The sequence below is a fragment of the Lucilia sericata genome, unplaced genomic scaffold (genome assembly GCF_015586225.1).
Source record: "Lucilia sericata isolate MDLA Ls3-8-SP2 unplaced genomic scaffold, ASM1558622v1 Contig000254F_arrow, whole genome shotgun sequence".
Classification (NCBI taxonomy): Eukaryota; Metazoa; Arthropoda; class Insecta; order Diptera; family Calliphoridae; genus Lucilia; species Lucilia sericata.
The window spans coordinates 37,590-56,674 of NW_023994280.1; the positions used below are offsets into that span (position 1 = coordinate 37,590).

At 30.2% G+C, this 19,085-nt stretch overlaps 4 protein-coding genes across 4 annotated transcripts; 3 read left to right on the plus strand and 1 right to left on the minus strand.

Moving 5' to 3' along the window:
• Nucleotides 1-64: 64 nt before the first annotated feature.
• On the minus strand, nucleotides 65-616 carry LOC119602810 (acyl-CoA-binding protein). The gene is made up of 2 exons (XM_037954533.1): nucleotides 545-616; nucleotides 65-474 (listed from the first exon to the last, which is right to left on the minus strand). Exon 2 carries the CDS (start codon nucleotides 448-450, stop codon nucleotides 196-198), a length of 255 nt encoding a protein of 84 aa, XP_037810461.1. The 5' UTR covers nucleotides 451-474; nucleotides 545-616; the 3' UTR covers nucleotides 65-195.
• A 3,238-nt stretch (nucleotides 617-3,854) lies between these two features.
• Nucleotides 3,855-4,606, plus strand: LOC119602799 (acyl-CoA-binding protein). The gene is made up of 2 exons (XM_037954517.1): nucleotides 3,855-4,136; nucleotides 4,199-4,606. Exons 1-2 carry the CDS (start codon nucleotides 4,128-4,130, stop codon nucleotides 4,436-4,438), a joined length of 249 nt encoding a protein of 82 aa, XP_037810445.1. The 5' UTR covers nucleotides 3,855-4,127; the 3' UTR covers nucleotides 4,439-4,606.
• Nucleotides 4,607-8,447: 3,841 nt separating this feature from the next.
• Nucleotides 8,448-8,948, plus strand: LOC119602798 (acyl-CoA-binding protein-like). Its single transcript, XM_037954516.1, has 2 exons — nucleotides 8,448-8,522; nucleotides 8,593-8,948. The coding sequence occupies exons 1-2, from the start codon at nucleotides 8,514-8,516 to the stop codon at nucleotides 8,836-8,838; spliced, it is 255 nt and encodes an 84-aa protein (XP_037810444.1). The 5' UTR covers nucleotides 8,448-8,513; the 3' UTR covers nucleotides 8,839-8,948.
• A 1,829-nt stretch (nucleotides 8,949-10,777) lies between these two features.
• On the plus strand, nucleotides 10,778-16,591 carry LOC119602808 (acyl-CoA-binding protein homolog). Its single transcript, XM_037954529.1, has 3 exons — nucleotides 10,778-10,949; nucleotides 16,113-16,154; nucleotides 16,231-16,591. Exons 2-3 carry the CDS (start codon nucleotides 16,140-16,142, stop codon nucleotides 16,477-16,479), a joined length of 264 nt encoding a protein of 87 aa, XP_037810457.1. The 5' UTR covers nucleotides 10,778-10,949; nucleotides 16,113-16,139; the 3' UTR covers nucleotides 16,480-16,591.
• Nucleotides 16,592-19,085: the final 2,494 nt, after the last annotated feature.

Genomic DNA, 19,085 nt, shown 5'->3' on the forward strand with positions numbered 1-19,085 from the left:
GCATAATGATCATTATTAAGGCAGTATAAAAGTATACTTCACAATTTTAAAACCTCACCAATTATTTGATTTGTAACGCTTTTTTATTTATGTATTAATAAATATATTTAAATAATCTATGTTAATTTCATATTATGTAACTTAATGTTCCTTAACCATGACTGTATAGTGTTTATATAGTTTTTGTATTATTATTTAAGCATATTTGGGAGCATATTTCTCATAGACTTGTACGTAGGCAGCCTTGGCAGCATCTTGAGACAAACCTTGGTGTTTGTTCCAGGCTTCCCACATGGCCTTCTTTTTCAAATCCAAAGCACCGGGTTTTTCAATGTTGCAATCACCAACGGTGGCTTGCTTGAAAAGACCGTAGAATTCTAAGAATTCAGAGTCAGAAGGCTTCTTGCTGAAGTTCTTAGCCAATTCACAAGCTTCTTCGAAACTAACCATATTGATAAATTTTTTTGGGGGGAGCTAAAGTTGAAGGATTTGAATTAAAATTTGTAATTTTTATTTATAATATTAAATATTTTGATTGATTTACCTTTTTGGTTGAAGTTTTAATCCAAAATGATAAATTCTCAAGTGTTTGCGAGCTTTTTTATACTAATTTTAAATTCGGCGGATATTAATATGATTTATTTTGAGAAATTTTAATTAAATTACGAAAGGCCGTTTATAGTATTATTATTATCGAAATTATTCACGTGATAATTGTCTTTTTTAACTTAAAGATTATATACCACCCATGAAAATAGTTATTATTGGACTTGTTATCAGTATTTTTTGTAAAAGTTATTTAAATGTGACGTTTATTATAAAATCAAAGATAAAAATTTTATTAATAAGTTTTCTTTAAGTTAAGAATTATTGGCGCCATTCGAAAAGGTTTTAATAGGGGCCTTAATTGGTTTTATATCAGATTTTTTCATGGATTTTATTTAAAATTAATATGGTTACTGATTATTGTTGTTATATTTGAACTTTAATTGGATAATATTAATAATCGAGGAAAGTTCTTTATTTTGTATACGAGAAACTCTAAAATGGAGAAAAACATGATCTCATATTCCTAACAAAAGTGATCATGGGTAAGCATAATCTGTTATAAGTGTTTTTAAGTTTGTCATGGAAAAGTGCACTCAATTATTTCGTTTACATACGTTTTGTTCCAAAAATTTAGAAAATACAAAATGAAAAACAGATTTCAAATCAAAACGATAAATTAAGAGAAACCGAAACCGGCCTTTGTTATCAGCATTTAACCATCATACATAATACAATTTTCTAAATAAATTTTTCGTCAAGATATAAGATTCATCCATCAGCTTTCGATCGAGAGAAAACAGATCGATTTGTGTTCAAAAATGATTCGATGTAAATAAACATTTAACATATTACGATCACAAAATCCATTCGTGATCATTTATAAGATCGCAAATATCGTGATAACATATGTTTTGTGATCACAAACATATAGCGATCATATTTGCGATCACTTGTATTTTGGACTATCTGTAGTTACTCATATTTTTGATTAAACTTTTAATAGATAAAGTAAAATTATTTCATCGAGTTAAATTTTATAAATAATAAAAATGAAGTCATATAAATTTAATTTAGTGACACATACATGAAATAAAGATCAATCTAGAACTTCAACTACTTTTCAAAAGGTTTATCTATTAAATAACTTTCGACAAATGATTGGCTAAGGAATATGTCAAATCTTGGTCAACTATTTTTGAAATATCGGTTGTAATTTTTAACCAATTTCCCTTTGATACTTCTATGTAAAATTGTATCCCAAACGTTCCAGCAGTTTCGAAATGCTAAGATGTCGAAGTGCTTTAAGTGAACTTGACGGTCTTATTTTACGCTGGTCTTTTTCATACACAGGGTGAGCTTCTTTGACGGCTCACCACCGCCCCTTTGTGTTCCTTACACGCCAGTAGCAATTTTTGTACATGGACCATGTACAAGCACTTTGCTCAAGTTCTCGATATATCTCATCTCTTGCCATAGTAGAACCGTTGCGGAATGATAGGTATTGTGAGACAAGACCATTACATACCACGACAAGGAAAAGGCAATCACTGGTTTAGAGCCAATAGAAGGGACGTACTCAACATCAGGTGAAAAACACCTTCAGAAAGCAAAAACAACTAACTCAGAATTATCCTCAACCATTAGTTTTTGACCGTTCCTTCAAGATACCTGAGTGGAACCAATGGGTCAATCAAACATGGTGGCAGCAAAGTGCTGATCAAGTTTGGTATACTAACGGGTCCATACACATAGATGGTTATACTGGTTATACATGTGGTCCTAACTTCCAGAAAGCAATCTCCATGGGAAAATATCCCTCAATATTTCAGGCGGTAATCTACGACATCTACATCTGTGCTAAGGAGGAGAAGGATAAATGGTCTGATAATTTACATAATGTCAAACAGCCAAGCAGTGCTCAAGGCCATACTCTCGTATGAAGTTAGGTCGGGTATTGTAATGGACTATGTGACTTCATTGAACGAACTGGCTAAACATTATAACTAACACTGTGTTGGATAACAGGCCATATAGGTTATTATGGAAACAAACGGGCGGATTGCTTAGCAAATAGAGGCGCTCATCGCCCACTTATCGGCCCTGAACCATTCTTTGGTATCCCACAATTACGCTATCAAGGACAAAGTTGATATCGCTTAACAAAAGCGATCTCAGAATAATAACTGTACTACTCACGGGACACTGAGGTCTCAGATATCATTAATTCACCCTAATTAACGCCATATCGAAGCTATGCACATTTTTTACCTGCCAGGAGGAAACCTCTGATTACATATTGTGCAATTGTCCAACACTAAGAACACGTCGAGAAAGAATCTTAGGGGGCTAGTGATGCAGCATCACTAACCTCGAAGGATATATTCAATCTCTTAACAATCAAACCCGTTATTTTCATATGTAAACCTGTTATGGTGAACTCACGCTTGCACAAAAGATCTAAAACAGGGTCGCAGTGCTTAGGACCCTCTCTAATATAATCTATCCTCATCCATCGGGTCCCAAAGGAACCCCTGAACTGATGAACTGATTAGTCAGGACAAAGTCTGGCGGGCAACTGGCCAGCAGCAAATTGGATGTATAGTGTACTGGTTCGGTCCCATGCCAAATGATTCCAAAGAAAGGCCGAGGAACATTTGATCATCACCAGTTTATAGTCCCGGCAGACTAGAGTTATTGGTAGTACCTCTTTTCCTCAGACTTGCAATAACAAGAAGATCAGAAGTGTCAGCAAGGTAACATGACCCCGGGGGTAAAAACGCCAATTCAATTTAAAAAAACATCGCTCCATTGTATAGCATTAAAAAGCAATGTTAAAATTGTTTTCAAGGTTCCAAATTTTCGCCCTATTAAAAAAATGCATAGGCTAGCTTTTGCAAAACCATAGCTTATATAAAATTCAACCTTGACAATGGAAAGTAATGCAAAATACATAATCTTTTTTTTAAAATTGCAAAAAATCCCCTTTCCTAATATATGAGTGGATTTCTGATAAGAAAATCATTAACTATTTTGAAAAAATGTCCAAGATAATCTGAAAATAAGCATGCGTAAGCAGAACTATTTCACAGAAGGAAGGTAAAACATATGTCAGAGATAATAAATGGCAGTAGATTTGCAGTTTTTGTTTTATAATCAGAGATAGAAGAACCTTATCTCACTGCATATGTACAGAAAAAACATATGTATTTATATACTATTATATATATATAGAAATCAATAAATTTGTATTATCATTATATACATTACCACCAAACACTGATTAATAAAGTTTAATGACAAATTTCAGCAAAAAAATATACAGTAAACACAAACAATGTTCGATGGATTGAGGGTGAAAAAGAAGTACACGTAACGTAATATTAGCTGGAAGTGAAAACCAAATAGATAACCAACTAAAAATTGACACTGACACACAGTTATAACTTTCCAAATGCAACTGATAAGATTTGCCAAATATTAGCAAAATTTGTCCAAAACATTTATATAAAAACCAGGGAATTATTTAAAATATCATTATTTGTTTGGAAATAACAACTAAAGCAACAACTTCTAACAACATGCTCACCGTAAGTTCAATATATTCGAAAATTTATAAAACTTTTTATTATATAACTTTTCCTAATTACAGTTTGAAGAAATCGTTGAGAAGGCCAAGAACTTGACCAACAAGCCCACTCAAGAGGACTTCTTGGAATTCTACGGTTACTATAAACAAGCCACCGTAGGTGACTGCAACACCGATGAACCTGAAGATCCCGTCAGAAAAGCCATGTGGAACTCCTGGAAGTCCAAGGCTGGCACCAGCTCTGAAGATGCCAAGGCTAAATACATCGAAGTCTACCACAAATATGCTCCCAAATCCGAATAAATTATAAATTTTTTGAATTTGGTTCAATTTTGTAGTAGCAGTAGTAGAAATCTTCTCAATTTAATTTATGTTTTGTGATTTAGAAAAAGTTTAAAAATTTATTTATTTTATTAACTTTATGATTTTCTGGTCAGTCGATGTTTAAGTGTAAATAAAAATCTTCTTTAAGTAAAAATTTATATGTGTTATGCAATTTTAATTTAAAATGATCCTTTAAAATAATTGAATAATATATAAGTAAGTATGTAATATCCAAATGAGCTTTCTCTATAAAAACAAATTTCGGTAATTAATTAAAGGTCAATTTAACCGATTTCTTGCCATAATACCAATTTTGATTTATTATTCGATCAGAAATACAGTGTTTCGGTACCTGGTGGTTTCAACTTTAAAAATTTGAAACGATTTCTAAAACAGTTTCATTTTTATGGGGTACTTCACACAAATTGAACTTTGTACCTTTTTTATTTATTAACAAAATATGTAAACATTTTTATTGACGCACTCTTTATCTCACCATAAAATAATATTTTGATAAAAAATATTAGTAAAAAATTTTGATTTTAGTAATAATTCGCTGCAATAAATCGTTAATATCTTGTTATGGAAAAGTTTTAACTCCATTTTATAAATTCAGAAACTACGAGACAAAATGATACAATAATTCATATATACATATGTTACAGAGATCGTGAGATCTCTGTAACATACACTATCGGACAAAATAAAGTGCAAAAGTACTATTACTATATTCTATCAGCGAAAAATCTGTTAAATGAACTTTTAATATAGAAAATTTTTTAAATTCGTTTAGTTAATATACAATGCTACAAAAATAACAATAAAACAAAATTATTGTACTTAAAACTTTTCTGTATAACGTCAAAAATTAAAGTAAATTCACTTTTTTGTCGGACAAAATAAAATGTAAATTTTATATATCATTATTTAAATTTATTGTATATCAAAATTTTGTATCTATTTTGGTTCTGATTTGAATATTTGGATCTACTTAAACCATTATGGTAATTTTTTTACCCAATCGCCTTCCTTTCCTCTTGTTTTCCCGCATATGATTATTTTCAAAATGAATCCATTTTTATTCACTACTTCATCAGAATTTTTTATCAATTGTGGTCCAAAATTAATCTATTGGATTTAGGGCGGTGCTCTGAGCAGGTTATTCCAATTTTTCAGTGTTTTTATTCGTACAATAATGATTTTTAGCCTTTGTTGTGTCTTTGAAGTCATGAATCTGTTGAGACATGAAGTCTCCCAAAACCATTTTTACGCCATTTATTTCAGGATTTTTATTAAATATGCTCGTTTATTGCTCATTTGTAATTACTTACTCCATTTTCACTAAGATTCCCGATCCTAAAGTTGAATAATGTACCAATACTGATAGCCCTCCACGCTAATGTTTAAAAACCAGCCTATTGTATTTCAAGTTTAGTATATTAAATGGCTTACCTCTCACTCATTTTAAATTTTAAATTTTTCGTTACAAATAGGAACTCATCTGACCAACTACATAAATTGAGCTAAAAAATACAAAATTAAATACTAAAATCGGAAGAAACTTTCCGCGCTTTTAAATAAGATGGTGGACGATTCAAGGTATGGGTCAGTTGACTCTTCGTATGTGTTAAATTTTTAACGTTAGGTGTGGGGAACCTACGGGAAATGTATTCAGAAATACATGAATACTACGTGAGCATATTACACTCAAATCTAAAGATCAGTGCCTTAAAAATGGACTTGGGCAACTTTATATCACGGCAAGATAATAAGCTTAAGTACTTGATAAAGTTAAAAAATAACATTAACGTAGGAAAAAACACAGGAAAATTGGAATGTCCTGTTCAGAGCACCACCCTAAATCCAATAGATTAATTTTGGACCACAATTGATCAAAAAATTCCGATGAAATAGTGAATAAAATTGGATTCCTTTTGAAAATAATCGTATGCGGGAAAACAAGAGGAGGGGAAGGCGATTGGACATAATAATGGTAAAAAAATAGCCAAAATGGCTAAAGTAGATCCAAATATTCAAATCAGAACCAAAATAGATAAAAAATTTTGATATACAAGAAATTTTAACAATGATATATAAAATTTACACTTTATTTTGTCCGACAAAAAGTGAATTTACTTTAATTTTAAATTTTATACAGAAACATTCTAAGTACAATAATTTAGTTTTATTGTTATTTTTGTAGCAATGTATATTAACTAAATGAATTATAATAAATTTTCATTATTTAATAATCATTTAACAGATTTTTCGCTGAAAGAATATAGCATGAGTACTTTTGCACTTTATTTTGTCCGATAGTGTATATATATCCGCTAGATAGCGATGTTTTAATTTTTAGCCAACTACACCTAAGCCGCTAATCCGAAAGCGTTTAAATTTTAGCGATACTCAGTAGTTTATATGGAGAAAAATATAGGCCAACTTTAGGCCCTATATTAAAAAAAACAAATTAGATGCCTCCCAATCCCAGTTTTTTACATTATTGCAAGTCCGTTTTCGAAACCTACTCAGAGATGGTTGCACGACCAAAGATTTGGTATAGAATTGAACTAGAACTGAACTACAACTGAACTAGAACAGAACTAGAACTGAACTGGAACTGATCTGGAACTGATCTAGAACTGAACTAGAACTGAACTAGAACTGAACTAGAACTGAACTAGAACTGAACTAGAACTGAACTAGAACTGAACTAGAACTGAACTAGAACTGAACTAGAACTGAACTAGAACTGAACTAGAACTGAACTAGAACTGAACTAGAACTGAACTAGAACTGAACTAGAACTGAACTAGAACTGAACTAGAACTGAACTAGAACTGAACTAGAACTGAACTAGAACTGAACTAGAACTGAACTAGAACTGAACTAGAACTGAACTAGAACTGAACTAGAACTAGAACTGAACTGGAACTGAACTAGAACTGAACTAGAACTGAACTAGAACTGAACTAGAACTGAACTAGAACTGAACTAGAACTGAACTAGAACTGAACTAGAACTGAACTAGAACTGAACTAGAACTGAACTAGAACTGAACTAGAACTGAACTAGAACTGAACTAGAACTGAACTAGAACTGAACTGGAACTGATCTATAACTGATCTAGAACTGATCTAGAACTGAACTAGAACTGAACTAGAACTGAAGTAGAACTGAAGTAGAACTGACCTAGAACTGAACTAGAACTGAACTAGAACTGAACTGAACTGAACTAGAACTGAACTAGAATTGAACTGAACTAGAACTGAACTAGAACTAAAGTTTAAAGAAAACCTTTAAAATTTTATGACCAAATAAAAATCAAATTTCCTAAATTATTAAACGGAGAAAAACATGCAAAAGTTTTAATTTCTTGGAGGGATCATATTTTAAAAAAGAAACATATGATTCAAAAAAATTAATCACTTTTTTATGTATCAAAGATTTTTAAAGATAAATACATAGTAATGATAATACAAAAACAATTTAATATTTTAAGGAAAAAAGTTGAAAAATAGACAAAAATCAAATGATTCACTATTATTTGGACTTGGCACAGTCATGCAGCAGACAGTGATAACATAAAAAAATCGCCTTAAACTATACTTTCAAATTTAATAAATAAAATATACAAACTGATCGATAGTCGTTAGTGCATAATCATAACTTTAAATATAAAAAATAATATTAAACAAAAAACAATTTACGTTTATATTAATATGAAGTTGCTAAGGCCAGTAAATGCATTCTAGAACAACAAAAATAAATCTAAATATTTCTTTAATAAAATAATCAAATTTTCTAATAGATAAGATTGAAACCAATTTCATTGAAAAATCAAAGAATATTTCCCCAATATTACGAAACATAATTTAAATAAATATTTATCTAAGGAAAATTAATTAAATTCGTAAAAAAACTAAAAGATAAAGTAATAACTCCGTCAATGAATTTAGTCTTCAAGACTAAAAAAATAACTATAAAAGGTTTGAGTGGATATGACAACAGTATCATTTGAATTTTATTTATCCAAATAATAACATTAAACAAAATGGTTTCAGTAAGTTTACAAATTTGAAATCATAATTTTAAGTTAACATTCAGATAATTTTTAAATAATTTCATTTTAGTTCGAAGAAGCTTGTGAATTGGCTAAGAACTTCAGCAAGAAGCCTTCTGACTCTGAATTCTTAGAATTCTACGGTCTTTTCAAGCAAGCCACCGTTGGTGATTGCAACATTGAAAAACCCGGTGCTTTGGATTTGAAAAAGAAGGCCATGTGGGAAGCCTGGAACAAACACCAAGGTTTGTCTCAAGATGCTGCCAAGGCTGCCTACGTACAAGTCTATGAGAAATATGCTCCCAAATATGCTTAAATTTAATTTTTAAAAAAATGTAGTAGGGGAATATTAATATAACTATTTATGTTTAATACTTAAGAGATTTTACTAAAATAAATTGGAAGGAATTGAAAGGTACTCTAAAATATTTTCTTGTTTTTAATTCACCATTTTTTAGCATAAAAACATCATAATCTCTCCTTAATACCATAACAAAATAATACTTTATATAGAACTTATCACCTAAATTTATATTTAGGCGTTAACAGTAATATTGGCTAATAGTTATCTTAAAGTTAGTTTTGCTTTAAATTTCAGATTATCGGACTAGATATGCACTATTTCTATTTTAATATTAACCGGAATATGTTAATATTTTAGAAGTACTCTACACTTATACTTTGTTAATAATTTGGATTAAAGATTATTTTAAAAATACAACCATACCGTGTGAGGAAATTGATAATCTTATAAAAAAATACTTTCCATAAACCTCCCAGAGTCATAAAAGATAAGATATGAAAATTTTCATATTGATGGATTGCGTTAAGTTATAATCAAGTGGGGAGGGTTATCTTATAATAAAAGAAACAGAGTGGAAAATTTTTAAACCTTTAAAAAAAATATATATAAATATTTTTTTAATTTAATTTTGAAGATCGAAGAATCAATTATGTTCGAGACATTTTTTTTGTTAACCAGAATTTTATGGGAACTAGAACTTAACTGGAACTGAACTTGAACTGAAATAGAACTGTACTAGAACTGAACTAAAACTGAACTAGAACTGAACTAGAACTGAACTAGAACTGAACTAGAACTGAACTAGAACTGAACTAGAACTGAACTAGAACTGAACTAGAACTGAACTAGAACTGAACTAGAACTGAACTAGAACTGAACTAGAACTGAACTAGAACTGAACTAGAACTGAACTAGAACTGAACTAGAACTGAACTAGAACTGAACTAGAACTGAACTAGAACTGAACTAGAACTGAACTAGAACTGAACTAGAACTGAACTAGAACTGAACTAGAACTGAACTAGAACTGAACTAGAACTAGAACTGAACTAGAACTGAACTAGAACTGAACTAGAACTGAACTAGAACTGAACTAGAACTGAACTAGAACTGAACTAGAACTGAACTAGAACTGAACTAGAACTGAACTAGAACTGAACTAGAACTAGAACTGAACTAGAACTGAACTAGAACTAGAACTAGAACTAGAACTGAACTAGAACTGAACTAGAACTGAACTAGAACTGAACTAGAACTGAACTAGAACTGAACTAGAACTGAACTAGAACTGAACTAGAACTAGAACTGAACTAGAACTCAATTAGAACTCAATTAGAACTGAACTAGAACTGAACTAGAACTGAACTAGAACTGAACTGAACTAGAACTGAACTAGAACTGAACTAGAACTGAACTAGAACTGAACTAGAACTGAACTAGAACTGGACTAGAACTGAACTAGAACTGAACTAGAACTGAACCAGAACTGAACCAGAATTGAACTAAAACTGAACTAGAACATTGCACGTCTTCCATATTTAAAATTATACAATTTCAGTTTTGTACCTGATTTGGTGCCAAGTGATCGATATTGCATGAATACAAAGTAAAGTGACTATAAATTAATTACAAACTGTTTACAAAAATTAGTTAATACGAGTAATAAAATTATAAATCTATTTGAACTTTAATCAAGAATCGGTTAAAATCTAATCTAATAACAACCTTTTTAACTTAAACCACTTGAAAATTCACCTGCTTCATTTTATAGTCATAGAAAGACAAAATTTAAAATACATATATCGTAAATCGAATGCATACAAAATCACGTAATCTAAAAAGCTGAACGTACCGTAACCAAAAAAACTTTTTAACTGTGTATAGAAAGCACTTAACAAAAAAAGCTTTATACTTCAAATTAAGCAAAAAAACATAGTGATCGTGTTCAAAAATCGTACGAAGTAGTAAAACATATGTTCGTATGTACTCAAACATTAGATTAAAAAAAACGATTTTTTTCTATAGCGTCAACAAACAGTGCGAGTACAAACAAAAAAATTCGTTATATTTATGAGTAGATTGGTGATTTGAATTCAGAACGTTTTTTGCTGTTTTCAAGACAAGTAAGTTTTCAACAAACTGGCTCCTCTTCCAAAAGTCTTATTTTTGTTTAGTATAAAGCAATAAAATATTGTTTTTTTTTTTTTTTTTTTTTTTTTTTTGATAAAAAATTAAAAAAAAGTGTCCAAATTTCAAAATTTGTTGTGGGTGAAGAAGATAGAAGAAGCAAAATTGAAATTTATAAATGTTAATTATTTTAAACAAATTGCTAAACAAAATTGCAAATTGCTTAGAAAAACTCAATAAAATTAGTGCTAAATGTTTATGTGTCAAAAGTTTGAATGCCTTTAAATTAATCAAATAAATTACATGACATTTCTCGTGGGCTTTTGTAATAATAAATGGTGTGATTGACTGAATATACGTGTCTCTTTTTCATTAATTTATATACCCCCCTTGTGTCAGTCTATTATTAAATTTAAAAAAGCTTTTATTTAATAAATACCTGAAACAAAGTGAGAAAGGTTTGGAAACATTTGTTTAAATTTCTCCAGAAATTTGTTTTTTTTTTTTTTGTTGATAAAAAATCAATTGAAAAACAAAATTAAAAAATGTTGAAATAAAATGTATAAAAAGATTTCGTTCTGTCATAAATTATATGCAATTATATACAAAAGATGCAATAAATCAAATATATAATTAAAAAAGTGTGGCCATTTTTACAAAAATCAAAGTGTTTCAAAACTTTATTAAAAATTACCACTTACTAGAACTGAACTAGAAAACTGAACTAGAACTGAACTAGAACTGAATCTATAACTGAACGTAGAACTGAACTAAACTGAACTAGAACTGAACAAACTGAACTAGAACTGAACATAACTGAACTAGACTGAACAGAACTGTAACTGACTGTAACTAGAACTGAACTAGAACTGACTAGAACTGAACTAGAACTGAACTAGAACTGAACTAGAACTGAACTAGAACTGACTAGAACTGAACTAGAACTGACTAGAACTGAACTAGAACTGAACTAGACAACTAGAAACTGACTGAACTGGGGAATAGAAACTGAACTATAACTGAACAGACTGAAACTAGAACTGAACTAGAACTGAACGAGAACTTGAACTAGAACTAGACAGAACTAGAACTGAACTAGAACTGAACTAGAACTGAACTAGAACTGAACTAGAACTGAACTAGAACTAGAACTGAACTAGTACTGAACTAGAACTGAACTGAACTAGAACTGAACTGAACTGAACTAGAACTGAACTAGAACTGAACTGAACTAGAACTGAACTAGAACTGAACTAGAACTGAACTAGAACTGAACTAGAACTGAACTAGAACTGAACTAGAACTGAACTAGAACTGAACTAGAACTGAACTAGAACTGAACTAGAACTGAACTAGAACTGAACTAGAACTGAACTAGAACTGATCTAGAACTGAACTAGAACTGAACTAGAACTGAACTAGAACTGAACTAGAACTGAACTAGAACTGAACTAGAACTGAACTAGAACTGAACTAGAACTGAACTAGAACTGAACTAGAACTGAACTAGAACTGAACTAGAACTGAACTAGAACTGAACTAGAACTGAACTAGAACTGAACTAGAACTGAACTAGAACTGAACTAGAACTGAACTAGAACTGAACTAGAACTGAACTAGAACTGAACTAGAACTGAACTAGAACTGAACTAGAACTGAACTAGAACTGAACTAGAACTGAACTAGAAACTGAACTAGAACTGAACTAGAACTGAACTAGAACTGAACTAGAACTGAACTAGAACTGAACTAGAACTGAACTAGAACTGAACTAGAACTGAACTAGAACTGAACTAGAACTGAACTAGAACTGAACTAGAACTGAACTAGAACTGAACTAGAACTGAACTAGAACTGAACTAGAACTGACTAGAACTGAACTAGAACTGAACTGAACTGACTAGAACTGAACTAGAAACTGAACTAGAACTGAACTAGAACTGAACTAGAACTGAACTAGACTAGAAACTGAACTAGAACTGAACTAGAACTGAACTAGAACTGAACTAGAACTAGAACTGAACTAGAAGTGAACTAGAAACTGAACTAGAACTGAACTGAACTAGAACTGAACTAGAACTGAACTAGAACTGAACTAGAACTGAACTAGAACTGAACTGAACTAGAACTGAACTAGACTGAACTAGAACTGAACTAGAACTGAACTAGAACTGAACAAGAACTGAACGTCTACAGAAAAAGCTTCTTCGTCCAAGATATTCTCCAACTGAAGATTCTTTACAACGCGAGTATCTCGCTTCTTTTAACAATCATTGAGAAATATTGAATGTTTGCAAAATGATTGCTGCAACTGAGTTATTACAGTATTAAAACATCTTTAGTCATGTTTATAATTGCAGCTATTAGGAAATAATTGCATTGATTAAAATATAATTGATTTATTGCATATGGCAATAAAATGATAAAGCTAAACATAATTTATGATTGCAACAACTGTACTAAGTAATCGTAATTTTAATACTTATTTTCTCTGTGTGTATAAATTTATAAGTTTTCTTGAAATGAGTTTAATTTTTCATAAAACACATTTTAATAACAAAAAAAATTCCATTTCACTTTTGTGCTTTTTTTATTATTTTATTTGTTGTGTAAAGTTTCATTATAAATTTTACTATGATGACATAGAAACGCATTTCCGCTTTAATCTTGTAACAATAAAATTAAACAATAATTATATTGTAAAATAATACAAAAGTTTTGTTTTGATTACACTGGAAGAAAAAATATGTGGAAAATTCAAAATTAAAAAAATTTTTTAATAATTAAAAATTTGAGATAAAATTGTGTTAAATCATTTGTTAACGGATAATTCTCTTTTGCATTTTTAAATAAAATTTTCTCTGAGTGTATTCGTCTGTCGTGTTCATAACGGTATTGTACGTGTAAGCCAAAAAGTGTAATTAAGTTTTTTGTAACACCGTTAATATTGTCTTACAAATGTTATTTTCATTTTTATTTTCTTATAATAAAACCACAAACAAGCAACTGGAAATTTATGAATTGTATTTGTGTTGTTAACTTTTTTTTGTAAAAAAAGAAGATTTAAAAATATATATTGTTAAGATATAAAATATATTGTTAGTGTTGTAGAGAAAGTTAGTTTTTAGTGTAATGGTCAAAATAGGCAAATTATCAAAAGAAACGAATGAATGGTTCACTCAAAACTAGCAAAAAATAAAATAAAGTGAAAAAAATGGTAAATTAAATTTTAAACACCCAACAAATGTAAAACATGGCCAACATAATAATTAATTCAGAAAATCTACAAAAAAAAGTTAAAAAACATTAAGATACAATCACATTAAGCAAATATTTGAGGCAACTTGTATTTTTAGTTGGTATTGCAAGAATTTGTTAGGACAAACAAAATAGCAAAGAAATATTTCTGATTTTAACTATCCCACTTTATAATACCGTTAATTACTATTAATTTAATTTTATTCCATTATTTTAGTTAATAATTAGTAAATATTTATTTAATAATTTTGCATAATTTTATAGTTTTTAAATAGTTTACGTCATTTTCCATAGAGTTAAAGAAGATCGTAAAGTTAAGTAAGTAATAATAACACTGACGTGTATTTTGTCACTTATTTCTGAACACATGCGTATTTTTTCTTTAACTCCAAATAGCGTAAAATTTTTAATAGTTTAGGGTAAATGAACTGTTATCTACCCATACCGGTCTTTACAACAAACAACTTATTTGTTTTGCAAATAATTTATTCATATTTTTGTAAAATCTTAATCAAGTTAAAACATTATTAAGGCGCTTAGCGACGTTTGAAAACTGTGGACAATAGTCTAGTCTGGACTATAATGTAGTATATAGTCAAACTAATAGTACGAACTATAGTCTAGATATGTAGTCTCGACTATATTATAGTCTAAAGTTTAAACTATAGTCTGGAATATATTCTATATTCTGGACTATAGTTTATTCTATAGTCTGGGCTATAGTCTAGTTTACAGTTTGGATTATATTTTAATCTATAATCTGAACCATAGTCTGGACTAGAATATAGTTTATAGTGTGGACTAGAGTCTAGTCTTTAATCCGAACTCTACTCATGTCTGGACTAGAGTCTTGTGTATAGTCTGGACTATAGTCAAATTTATATACTGTATAACAGTCGAGTTTATAGTCTGGAGTAGACTAGTCTTTAATATGAACTATAGTCTTGCCTATAGCCTGGACTGTAGTCAAGTCAATAGTCTAGTCTATAGTAAGAACTACAGTTTAGTGTATATTATGGCTATTATCTATAATATAGTCTGGGCTATAATCTAGTCTTGTCTACAGGCTCGCTATAGTCTAGTCTATAGTGTAAACTATGATGTGGACTGTAATCTAGTATATGGTATGGACTATGGTTTATTCTATAGCCTGACCATAATCTGAACTATATTCTAGTCTGAACTATAGTCTTGTCTATAGTCTGGCCTAGACTATAGTTCATAGTTTGGACTACAGTACAGTCCGGACTATAGTCATGTCTACAGTCTGGATGACAGTTTAGTCTATAGTCTGTACTAGAATCTAGTCTACAGTCTGTATAATCAAATCTTTTGTTTGGATTATAATTTAGTATATAGTGTATTCTGTAATCTTGTCTACAATCTGGACTATAGAATTGTCTATAGATTAGACTATAGGATAGTCTACAGTGTGAACTATAATATATAGTCTGGACTATAATTTAGAACAATTTATAATTTGAAGTGTAGTCTGATATATAATCTGGACAATAGTCTAATATACATCTAATATAATCAAGCTTATAGTCTGGCCTATTGTCTGGTCTATAGTCTGACATATAGCCTGGTCTATAATCTGATCCAGACTTTGATTTAAAAAAAATATGATAAAATTTATTAATTTGCTAACATTATGACGACTTAACGCTTAACGCTTACATTATAAATCAGCCCACAACAAAAGCTTAAAAAGATTCAAAGCCAAGGTTTTTTCTTCCACCTTGACTTTCAACAAAACCGTAAATTAAATCCATATAAATATTGGCATTAGTTTCACTTCAAATAAAAAAACATAAAACTGCATATCTTTAATGACCCCCTGCCATAAATAACGATAAAACAAAACTAATAAATATTTATCAATTTCTTTATAATTTCAGATTAAAAGAAACAACTAATCTAACAACATGTCTTTGGATGAAGTAAGTTTTTTTTACAACCCCACAATTAAAAATAGGTCAAATGATAACTAATCTAAATTTACAATTCTAATTCTAGCAATTTAATGCTGCCGCTGAACGCGTCAAGACCTTAACCAAACGTCCCACCGATGAAGAATTCTTGGAATTGTACGCTCTCTTCAAGCAAGCCACCGTTGGTGACAATAACACCAGCAAACCCGGTTTATTGGATTTGAAAGGTAAAGCCAAGTGGGAATCGTGGAACAAACAAAAGGGCAAATCCCAAGAAGATGCCAAAAAAGAATATGTTGCTTTTGTTGAAAAACTTGTAGCTCAATACGCTTAAGTAGTTGTAAAATTTTGTCGCTTTAATAATTATTGTATCGTTTTGTATATTTTTTTATATAATGTAATTTCTATTTAAATAAAAACATTTAAACTCCATTTAGTTAAGTGTTTAACCTTTGAAAGGTGTGTTTTATAAATTATTTTATTTTTGTAGCTAAAGCAGTGCTAGAGTCTAAATTTGTATTTACCCTGAGAAAATATTTGTTTTATTTTACAATGCAAATTTAATTTTATTCTATTTTGTGTTGGAATATATTGACTTTTGGCTGCAGTTTGTGTTTTTACAAAAAAAAAACTGTGTTTAACTTACAAAATTATTGTAAACATATCAAGTCAACAGCTAGGCTTTTTTTTGCAACTTTTAGTATTGAATCTTTAATGCACGAGGTTTTACAAATTCAGAATGTGAACACAGAAACGGGGTGTTTATATTAGAGACAGTACATAGTCTGGTAAGCGATTGCAATTTACGATTTCTAGTCTTTTTTATAGTCTATAGTGTAGTCTACAGTGAAGTCTAGTCTATAGCCTAGTCTGTAGTTTAGTCTATAGTCTAGTCTGCAGTTTAGACTATAGTCTAGTCTAAAGTCTAGTCTAGCCTAGTCTGTATTTAGTCTATAGTCTAGTCTATAGTCTAGTCTATAGTCTAGTCTATAGTCTAGTCTATAGTTTAGTCTATAGTCTAGTCTATAGTCTAGTCTATAGTCTAGTCTATAGTCTAGTCTATAGTCTAGTCTATAGTCTAGTCTATAGTCTAGTCTATAGTCTAGTCTATAGTCTAGTCTATAGTCTAGTCTATAGTCTAGTCTATAGTCTAGTCTATAGTCTAGTCTATAGTCTAGTCTATAGTCTAGTCTATAGTCTAGTCTATAGTCTAGTCTATAGTCTAGTCTATAGTCTAGTCTATAGTCTAGTCTATAGTCTAGTCTATAGTCTAGTCTATAGTCTAGTCTATAGTCTAGTCTATAGTCTAGTCTATAGTCTAGTCTATAGTCTAGTCTATAGTCTAGTCTATAGTCTAGTCTATAGTCTAGTCTATAGTCTAGTCTATAGTCTAGTCTATAGTCTAGTCTATAGTCTAGTCTATAGTCTAGTCTATAGTCTAGTCCTATAGTCTAGTCTATAGTCTAGTCTATAGTCTAGTCTATAGTCTAGTCTATAGTCTAGTCTATAGTCTAGTCTATAGTCTAGTCTATAGTCTAGTCTATAGTCTAGTCTATAGTCTAGTCTATAGTCTAGTCTATAGTCTAGCCTATAGTCTAGTCTATGGTCTAGTCTATAGTCTAGTCTATAGTCTAGTCTATAGTCTAGTCTATAGTCTAGTCTATAGTCTAGTCTATAGTCTAGTCTATAGTCTAGTCTATAGTCTAGTCTATAGTCTAGTCTATAGTCTAGTCTATAGTCTAGTCTATAGTCTAGTCTATAGTCTAGTCTATAGTCTAGTCTATAGTCTAGTCTAGTCTATAGTCTAGTCTATAGTCTAGTATATAGTCTAGTCTATAGTCTAGTCTATAGTCTAGTCTATAGTCTAGTCTATAGTCTAGTCTATAGTCTAGTCTATAGCCTAGTCTATAGTCTAGTCTATAGTCTAGTCTATAGTCTAGTCTATAGTCTAGTCTATAGTCTAGTCTATAGTCTAGTCTATAGTCTAGTCTATAGTCTAGTCTAGTATAGTCTAGTCTATAGTCTAGTCTATAGTCTAGTCTATAGTCTAGTCTATAGTCCTATCTATAGTCTAGTCTAGTATATTCTATAGTGTAGTCCATAGTGTAGTCTATAGTCCAGTCTATAGTCTAGTCTATAGACTATAGTTTAGTCTATAGTTTAGACTATAGTTTGCTCTATAGTCTGGTCTATTATCTTGTCTATAATTTCGTTTATAATGTAGTCTATAGTCAAGTTTATACACTAATTTATAATCAAGTCTACATTGTAGTGTATAGTCAAGGCTATAGTGAATTCTATAGTCTATAGTCAAGATTATTGTTTATAGATCAGACTGTTGATATGTATATAGTTGATATATAGTAGAATTTAAACTGTAGACCAATTCATTCTGTACAAAAAAGTCAAGTCTGTTGTCTAGTACAATTTTCTTTCGTACAAAATTCAAATTTAAAAACATATGAAACGCCTAAAGATGTAAAAAGTAAACAAAAATTATTCACTCTGGCAATGCTGTTAAAAACACATCAATCTCTCTGAAACAATGTGTAGCTTCCATGTTTATAAACATGTACCAAAACAAATAATAATGTATATAAACAAACAAAACCAATAAAAATACAACAGGTAGCCAAACAAAAAAACAAGTACTACCACAGCAAAAGATGCAGTAATTTCTAAGAAAAATAATAAAAATAAACCCGTATTTTTTCAGAAAATAATTTTTAATTTGATTATATTTTTATGAATGAATAAAAAACAACAAGAGAAAAAGTGAAAAAATTACACGAAAACAAAATAAAAGAAGAACAACCATAACAATAAAAACACAAACGAAAACACTTACTATCAACAGGTGTGTTAAGTGATGTCAATATATTGTATTGAAAAGCAGCTAAAACAACATTGTAGTTAAAAAGTTTTGGAATTGAAAAAAAA

What these genes read in the sequence shown, in the direction of transcription:
- LOC119602810 (XM_037954533.1), bottom strand. Translation starts at nt 450, where the DNA reads ATGGTTAGTTTCGAAGAAGCTTGTGAATTGGCTAAGAACTTCAGCAAG.